Genomic DNA, 9,608 nt, shown 5'->3' on the forward strand with positions numbered 1-9,608 from the left:
AATCGAAAACATGAAATTTTGACCCGATTTTCGAAAAAACCCTAAGGCTATAGCCTTTGCGTTATTTCGATTTTGGGGGGTCAAAAAAGCGAAGAAAAATCCGGTTTTGGGTGGCTTTTCGTCGGAATATTCCAGTTTCAAACTGGTTTTAACCGGTTTCTGCCTCCCACCGAACCTCCAAACCGGTTTAAACCGGAATCGAAAACATGAAATTTTGACCCGATTTTCGTAAAATCCCAAAGACTGTAGCCTTTCCGTTTTTTCGATTTTTGAGGGTCAAAAAATCGAAGAAAAATCCGGTTTTGGGTAGCTTTTCGCCGGAATATTCCAGTTTCAAACTGGTTTTAACCGGTTTCTGCCTCCTACCGAACCTCCAAACCGGTTTAAACCAGAATCGAAAACATGAAATTTTGACCCGATTTTCGTAAAATCCCAAAGACTGTAGCCTTTCCGTTTTTTCGATTTTTGGGGGTCAAAAAATCGAAGAAAAATCCGGTTTTGTGTGGCTTTTCGCCGGAATATTCCAGTTTCAAACTGGTTTTAACCGGTTTCTGCCTCCTACCGAACCTCCAAACCGGTTTGAACCGGAATCGAAAACATGAAATTTTGACCCGATTTTCGAAAAAACCCTAAGGCTATAGCCTTTCCGTTTTTTCGATTTTTGGGTGTCAAAAAATCGAAGAAAAATCCGGTTTTGTGTGGCTTTTCGTCGGAATATTCCAGTTTCAAACTGGTTTTAACCGGTTTCTGCCTCCCACCGAACCTCCAAACCGGTTTAAACCGGAATCGAAAACATGAAATTTTGACCCGATTTTCGAAAAATCCCTAAGGCTATAGCCTTTGCGTTATTTCGATTTTGGGGGGTCAAAAAATCGAAGAAAAATCCGGTTTTGGGTGGCTTTTCGCCGGAATATTCCAGTTTCAAACTGGTTTTAACCGGTTTCTGCCTCCTACCGAACCTCCAAACCGGTTTAAACCGGAATCGAAAACATGAAATTTTGACCCGATTTTCGAAAAAACCCTAAGGCTATAGCCTTTCCGTTTTTTCGATTTTTGGGGGTCAAAAAATCGAAGAAAAATCCGGTTTTGGGTGGCTTTTCGTCGGAATATTCCAGTTTCAAACTGGTTTTAACCGGTTTCTGCCTCCCACCGAACCTCCAAACCGGTTTAAACCGGAATCGAAAACATGAAATTTTGACCCGATTTTCGTAAAATCGCAAAGACTGTAGCCTTTCCGTTTTTTCGATTTTTGGGGGTCAAAAAATCGAAGAAAAATCCGGTTTTGGGTGGCTTTTCGCCGGAATATTCCAGTTTCAAACTGGTTTTAACCGGTTTCTGCCTCCCACCGAACCTCCAAACCGGTTTAAACCAGAATCGAAAACATGAAATTTTGACCCGATTTTCGAAAAATCCCTAAGGCTATAGCCTTTGCGTTATTTCGATTTTGGGGGGTCAAAAAATCGAAGAAAAATCCGGTTTTGGGTGGCTTTTCGCCGGAATATTCCAGTTTCAAACTGGTTTTAACCGGTTTCTGCCTCCTACCGAACCTCCAAACCGGTTTAAACCGGAATCGAAAACATGAAATTTTGACCCGATTTTCGAAAAAACCCTAAGGCTACAGCCTTTCCGTTTTTTCGATTTTTGGGGGTCAAAAAATCGAAGAAAAATCCGGTTTTGGGTAGCTTTTCGCCGGAATATTCCAGTTTCAAACTGGTTTTAACCGGTTTCTGCCTCCCACCGAACCTCCAAACCGGTTTAAACCGGAATCGAAAACATGAAATTTTGACCCGATTTTCGAAAAAACCCTAAGGCTATAGCTTTTCCGTTTTTTCGATTTTTGGGGGTCAAAAAATCGAAGAAAAATCCGGTTTTGTGTGGCTTTTCGCCGGAATATTCCAGTTTCAAACTGGTTTTAACCGGTTTTCTGATATTCGAAAAATCCCTATAGTTTCGATTCCCGGTTTAAACGTTTTTTTGTGAAACCTTATTTTACCTATTCAAGTATTTGTTCCCAAAATTGGTTCTTGATTCGTGTGATTTGGCAACATTATTGCAATCACTCTTTTTGGTCATTTTTTATTCACTACTTTTTGCTGCAATTAAACATTTGTTGTACAATTCAGAATAATACAAATGCTACGAAGTAAATGTTGATTGAATTGAAACTGTCATAAATGAATTCAACTCATAGTAACATGTAATAACAGTAACAAATATATTTTGACTCTTTTAAAAACGACCAGTACTTCGAAAGTAAAACAACAGACAAGATAAAACTTTAAATGTATGTTTATTGGTAAATAGTTTCTTGCGTTGTCAAATTTTTTCCGTTTCTGGTGTATGTTTTAATTCTCAACATTCAAGAAGTATTTTTTGAAAATAGGATTTAAAGCGAATAAAATGTAATATGCTATTAGCTATAAACCCTACTACTGCAGAAAAACTATGTGCAAAACTTAAAGCGAGATCGCAAATCATAAAACACAAGAGGGAGTAGAGAGCCGCATGAATTACGATATCACTTAATTGCGTCATAAACTCGACAAAGGGAAAATCTTTGCAACTGACATTTACTGCGAGACAAATGTGATACAAACAGCTGATGCTACTGTAACTATAAGGCAAAGGTCTAACAAAACAAAAGTCCAAGGTCAATATTTCTCCACAGAAAGTTGTGAAAAGATGTAGTCGATCCATCGATGATGTCATACACTTCAATGACGTCATTGTGTATTAATATGTCTCGTAACCTTTCGACGGGTTTCTGCACATCACAATTGCAAAGATCATTCCAAAGATCTGTGAAAAGATGTTTGAAGGTTAGAAAACGCGATTAGCACAGGTTTGAAACTTTTATTCCCTCTTTGTTTGTAACTTACAAAAAGACAAATCTTTGTGCTACATTTTTTGATGTTTTTTGTTTGTATATAGTACGTAAATCAGCACTATAACGTAGTCTACTTTACATAAAATAAATATTTTACTATATGGTCCAATAAGCCAGCTACAGCAGAAATTATTTACACTTGTTATATACATATGGTTGGTGCAAATGCCACATGTAATAAAATTCAAAATTTTCGGAACCTATACTATTTTGAGCTTTTCAAATGGTATATGATTACCCATGTTACTATTTTTTTATTTTTTACGAAATTGGTACATTTGCAAAGTGAAGCTATAATGTTCGAATCACAGATTAGTCAAAGTATACCAACAGCACTGACCAATATCCTAAAGTAATAACCTGAAAACATTAAATTTACCCAGATGTTTCAGGCACTTTGTTCGACACAATTAAATTCGTATTCGAGAGTGTCCTGGGTTCGAACCCCGTTAAAACCAACTGCAGTTAAAAATGTTTGTGACATAGGTTCATCTTACCTCAGCTAAGGCGATACCAAGAGCCACTCCACCGATGATAACGATGTTATCGTTGATGAACTTGATCAATGCATCATAGCAATCCTGTTGAAAAACAGGAAAACATAAATATTGTTTGGTTGCAAGGAATATTTTAAAAACTTTCATTTTAAAACTTTTTGGTAAAGCAAGAAAAAATGTAATTCACGAAAACACGTTTAAGTTTAAATCATTCTATAAACTCAATATCTTATACAGAAACATGATAAATTAAATAACAGTCGCTTCTAAGATATACAACACTTTCATAATAGATCGGGCGTGCTATAATTTATGATGTGAAGTGATACACATGTTGTTTATTTTATAATATGAACTGTAACTAAATTAAGCAGTATAAATTCGAACTTAGATTTTTAAAATCGAACACAAAACCCGCTTACAAAAAAACCTAGACAACGTCAATAACGTGGAAACATATATTTTGCCACACAGGCATCATCGGTTTCTCATGTTCATTTGGTACCAATGTTGTGTTTAGGCATTTGTATTTGTACGTGCAAAATACAAGGTAGAACTAGAGATTTGTTTGTGTTGCAAAGCTTTCGTATATTTATGTGGATCAAAAACTAAGTGTCGTAGTTACTTTCTAATATAGACGTTTCAGCAGTTACTAATATTATCATCAGTGTACATGTGTGTTATGTTTTAGTTTTAGGCCTTTTTCTAGTAACATGCGCAAAACAAGTTGACTGTATAGTTTTACTTCACGATTTGTTGTATAAAACTTCTCAATTTCATCACATTCCACACTTTTCATCACGTGCAACAACCGGTTGCAATGGCAAACAGACTTACAATGTTGTATATAGCGGTAGCTCCATCGGCAGCAGAGCATGTGGATGGGATGGCGCCACACGTTGAATTGACAATGGTGGGATCCTCCGTACATCCACATCCAGTCGTGTTTCCGTTCGCCCAGTCTCCACATCCGGTCACCAAACCGCAGCATTTGAACTGAAAATAAGATTAGCGAAGTATTAAACTGCAACATGATTTGGTGGTTGTTAACTCAGCGTTTATTTTTCATGCCTTTTTGTGGAGTTTGTATACTCCTGAGTTGTGATTCATTCGGTCCTTTCGGATTTGGGCAAAGTTCCGGTTTAAATTCCAATAAAGCGGGCTTGATTCGGGTTTAACTTTAAACTCGGCAATTTTGCCGCTTTGGGGGCTTAATTCGGTCGCTTGTTGTTTAAAAATAAGGTTTGGGTGGATGTTCATATTACCTTGGTTATAATCGGATAGTGCAATTATACAAACCAATGAGTCCGCTGCATGCTTACCAACAAAATTGTAGAAATATGTGCATTACGAAGACAAGAGAATTGCAAAAGAAAAACTTAATACTAAACAACGCATTAACAACTGCAAGGTGTTAAAAGTAGAGCGTGTCTTTGCCTGCTGTTTTGGGTTTGCATCACCAGTAAGGGCCTACACTCGTGGCCTTTTCAAAACGCGTAACGACTTAGGGACATCGGTTAATAAACGCTGGCCTAGTCAGAATGCTCAATACCAGTTTATGATACACAGCTCCTACTTACAGTTTTTTGTATGGATACAATAGTGTTGGCTTTTGCTGAGTCCAAACTGTAGTCGATGGGAACGCTCTCGTTCAACCCTTTAAATATTTCGTCCTCGATCTGCAAAAGGTAAAGAAGTATGTTAAAAAGGTAAGGTTTAATGCATCATTTATAAACGATTGGTGTGTGCATAATAAGTGTACCGATGTTTTTGTAATTATTATAAGAAATATGTTAATGGCAAAGTTAGATGTTTTACGTTTACTTAAATAAATATCGATTTTGCTATTCCACAATTTCAATTGTAAGTTATTTGTTAAAATTTATCGCAACATCCAGAGGCTTTATTTTAGCCTGTTTATTCACTGTTGGAGACAGAAGTGGAGGCACCAGATGCGGTTCTCAACTCGTTTCAGACCATGGGCCACCAGTTTAATAAGAGAATATCGTAGACCAGTCAATTGTTAAGTAAGGATAAAGAAAGCATGCATAATATGCATATTGGCCCGAAATATATTTCAATAAAGAATTTCCAGGAGTGATATCAAATAACTGACAGCTAACAATAAATGCCCAATCACTTGTATAAGCTTTTTTCGTACTGAATATTCCAAATAATGTATGCAACTAATTCATGTTTATCACCAAATATAACTAACGTTCTGTGGACCGCGCAAAAAGTCATCATGGACCACCAGTTGAGAACAACTGGATTATGGTATCCCAAAATCTTCTAAGTTGTTCCATATACGATAGCTTATACAGAGTTTCAAACCAACTGGCTTTCAGCCACAACTTATTTGCATTTTTTTCGGATTAGATGACACCAGGAACAGTTGGAAGGTTGGTTAAGCCACAATTTCATATCATAAAAAATTATACTCAATGCCACAATCTCCGCAGAGTGTCATAGGATTCAACCACAAATATTCAAGCAAACTTTTTACACATTTTGTACCATATAATAAAAAGCGTGAATCAATGTGCAAATACCAGCCAAGTCACGGGATTGCGCTTCACCTTTTGTGAGTAAAGCAGTTTCAACAAAACCGACTGTTTGCGATTAGGGTGTAGTTAAACCTAATGTTTACTGTCTGATATCATTTCTATTGTAAAGCGGTTTGCACGGGCGGGGTGCTTAGAAATTTAGATGTTGTGTAAGAATAAAACATTTTTTTTCTTAATCAAATAAATATCTTGGACTCGTTAGTTGTAAAAAATGTTTGTCCTTATTAAATAGGTCATTCACTAATTTTGTTAACACAACGCAAATTACATAGGATTTGCTTATAGTATAGACCAGGGGTGGCCAGACCAGCTTTATACTCGAGCCGCATATCACGAAACATAGTTTCAAAAGAGCCGCAACACAAAAAATCGAAAACGAATTTATTCACTCGCAATTAGGTGTATACACTATCAAAAATGATTCATTGTCGTGTGGTGGTACTGTGAGTCTTCATCTGGGCTGCAAGGTGTTTGAAAGTAGGCTGATACATGATGAGAACGTTTTTTGTGTTTAGCATCGTAAAGGCGTTTCAAGATACTCGTTTTGTAATGATTGGGCAAAGCTTGACAGATAAGAAACACAGGTTTACCTCAAACTCCTACTCCCATTCTGTTTCAAAAGTTATATTTTCCTGTTTATCTTTTTTGTTTGCAATTTATTTCTCAGCGACATTTCCTGGCTAAACTACAATGCACAAGCTAACACGCTTCTGTACAATAATGTTCTTTTCTGTTTTCGGAATGTACATTGGTTATTACAAACAGTCAGGGAAATGCATGTTTAATATTAAAGAGCCGCAATCAAAGTCTCAAAGAGCCGCAGTTTGGCCACCCCTGGTATAGACTGTCAGATTCAATTTAATCTAAGTCTAGGTGGTGAAACTGAAAAGTATCAAGTTTATAGAAATCTTATAAATCTAACTCACCGTCTTCTGTGAGACTAGAGCCCAGATTCCAACAGTGAATTGAATGATGAAAACCACCATGAGAAGAACGAAGTACTGGAAATGAAAATTACAACATAAGACACAAAATAATGCAGATACACGTTTAAACTTCACAGGATAAAGTACAACAACAAACTAGCCCCAAAAGTAAAAGTTAATCAGTTTTACAACTTGCCACAAACCATTTAGGAGCTCTTAAGTCATTTGTGCACACACCCAGTAACGCAAGTAGCACCAAAGAAAGAGAATCGCTTTCTTTGCGACTGAGTTAACTAGCTTAGGTTTTGCCAAAAACGAAAACGTTGTCATTTCAGGGCACTGATATTTTGCACGAATAATTTTTCTTCGGATTTTTAGTTAGTTTATTCCGGTCCCATTTTAAATAATACATTTATTAAAGAGGTATTAAAAGAAAAACGCTTAAAGACAATTTTTAGCATTTTATTAAAAGAAAGGTGCCAGGTTCTTATCTCACCGTTCCTAGCAGGCATTTGTTTTCCTTGATTGCTCCGCAGCATCCACAGAATCCAACCAAGAACATGAAACTTCCGACCGCGATCATCACGTAACACCCTGAATAGAAATCATATAAATACATACTATCCTACATAGAAATCGTACAAAGAAACATGACTCTACATAGTAATAGTCAGAATACATCGCACTTCGCTGAAAAAAAATACATCAAAATGAATTTGCAATGTTAGCAAAATGTAATGAATAAGATCCGGTTCCACTTACCGGAATAGTAGAACTGGATCCCTGCAATACTGACAACCGCATCTACATTGTTGGCAGTTATCAGATAAATTCCAACACCCAGAATTGCCGCCCCTGCAACCTGAAAAATAATTCTTTATTTTTATTTTTATCCGAAATTAAACGGGACCGCATCAATATAACATTTTGTCGTAGGAAATTGAAGTGGACTGTATATGAATGCCATAACAGAAAAATAAAATAAATGCCACAAAGTATCGTAAATAAACCACAGTTCCAAAAATGAAAGTTTAAACTTATTTTCGAAAATCAATTGTTGCACCGATCGGGAAAACAATGTCACAAATTAATTAATCGATAACTTACCCAGAACAAAACGTTGAAGAGAAAAAGCAGATATTTGATGATGTCAGTGCAACAACCCATCTTGTGTGACGTCAAACTTAAGTTTTATGCAAAAATAGCAAATACAGCGTTTAATTTATCTGGAGACAAAGAAATCGTAAATTCGTTTCTCAAACTAAACTCTATCTTGCCACAATAGTTTGTGTAATTAGAGTTTTGGCTTTTTTCTACTTACACTGAATTGTTGCCTACAACATTTCGACAAACTTTGGTTCAATTTTCATCATTTTACAACTATTTACAAACACAAACAGTATTTTCAATTACTATTACAAACGCAATGAAAAAGCGTTTTATTAGCACTACGTTTAACGCTACTTTAACGGCATGTCTTCATATAAATGCCCTTTCGCTAAGTCTGGTGGACCGGTTTGGTCAAGATGGCCCCATTTTCTAACTGGGTCTGAAATACAACAACATTGGTTCGTTACGCATCGTCAGTCACATGTGACGTCAATAATTACGTGAAATCCGATTTAGTGTCATATGAGCTGGATTAACCCATAATATCAATTGTTTTACAAGATTTCGGCAAGTGTACTCATTTGACCCCGTGTGACCAAATATTATGCACCACTGCTGTGGCCGTAACATGATATGGGCATTAACACGCTTAATTTTGTCATGTATTTACAATGGCTATATAATTCAAATATTTAATACAATGCACTACGTACATGTTCCAAACCAGAGTACCTTAAGAGTTTCTGTGACGTCCTGACATTTAATTTTAAAGGTAAAACTCCCTCAATTTTCTCTATTATACTAATGACATGCACCTGAAATGAGTTTTGCTTTGTAGAATTTTACTCAAAAGCTTTGTTTTAAATACAAGTTTATAAGTTTACAGGTACGTTATGCAACTGTGTGGCCTTCATGTAACGCTAAAATGTTCTTGCCGCCTCTCTCGCAAAAACAAAGAGGAAACGCAACAAAAAGAAACAAAAACACGAATTGAAACGCTGTACTAAAATTTGATAAAGATAAGAGGTTGGTAATATTCTCAAGCATTCCTATCGCACTAAAATTTAGGAGCGCAACAAGACGCCCATTGTTTTTAAGTTAATCATTGACCAGGTCAGTGACTCTTAAACCTTTGTGCTCATACACAATAGGACGCTGCTAAAGTTTCTTCGTTCCCATTGTCTACTATGACTAATAAAAAATACTTATTTGTGGCAAAGTAACATAAACTCAGACAGAAAAACTGACATTTTTTACGCGTGCATAGGCGTAGTTGGGAATGTTTTTTTTCAAGAAGTATTCCAATCTATGCGAAAATTTCGGTATTTGTAATTAAGCCTACACAGTTATTGTTTTGACACCGTTTGTTGCATACCCTGCTTTAGTACTTTGTATCCCTAATGGAACACACGTAAAAAATCCTGGACGATACTGAAACGCTTTCACACACCTCGATAAAAAAGAGGCAACGACAAAGCTTTGTGCAAACACGGTTCACTTGAAGATGGCAAACATATTTACCAAAGTATTTCAGAATTAAGTAGTCGTGAAATCACAAGTTTGTAAGAACCGTACTGTCATTAATTATAGACATTGATGAACCGGGATTTTTTCTGAGCTT

At 36.3% G+C, this 9,608-nt stretch overlaps 1 protein-coding gene across 1 annotated transcript; it reads right to left on the reverse strand.

Moving 5' to 3' along the window:
- Positions 1 to 2,060: 2,060 nt before the first annotated feature.
- On the reverse strand, positions 2,061 to 8,128 carry LOC145213550 (CD9 antigen-like). Its single transcript, XM_080081869.1, has 8 exons — positions 7,985 to 8,128; positions 7,640 to 7,739; positions 7,374 to 7,471; positions 6,878 to 6,952; positions 4,965 to 5,063; positions 4,222 to 4,380; positions 3,385 to 3,468; positions 2,061 to 2,799 (listed from the first exon to the last, which is right to left on the reverse strand). The coding sequence occupies exons 1-8, from the start codon at positions 8,042 to 8,044 to the stop codon at positions 2,734 to 2,736; spliced, it is 741 nt and encodes a 246-aa protein (XP_079937995.1). The 5' UTR covers positions 8,045 to 8,128; the 3' UTR covers positions 2,061 to 2,733.
- Between the last annotated feature and the right edge of the window lie 1,480 nt (positions 8,129 to 9,608).

This window comes from Phallusia mammillata, chromosome 2, assembly GCF_965637545.1.
Source record: "Phallusia mammillata chromosome 2, kaPhaMamm4.hap1.1, whole genome shotgun sequence".
Classification (NCBI taxonomy): Eukaryota; Metazoa; Chordata; class Ascidiacea; order Phlebobranchia; family Ascidiidae; genus Phallusia; species Phallusia mammillata.

Excerpts from the sequence above, each read along its gene's own strand:
- LOC145213550 (XM_080081869.1), bottom strand. The coding sequence starts at position 8,044 with ATGGGTTGTTGCACTGACATCATCAAATATCTGCTTTTTCTCTTCAAC. Across the intron at positions 7,740-7,984 it reads TCTTCAACGTTTTGTTCTGG|GTTGCAGGGGCGGCAATTCT; the intron begins GTAAGTTATCGA and ends ATTATTTTTCAG. Across the intron at positions 5,064-6,877 it reads CTCTAGTCTCACAGAAGACG|ATCGAGGACGAAATATTTAA; the intron begins GTGAGTTAGATT and ends TACCTTTTGCAG.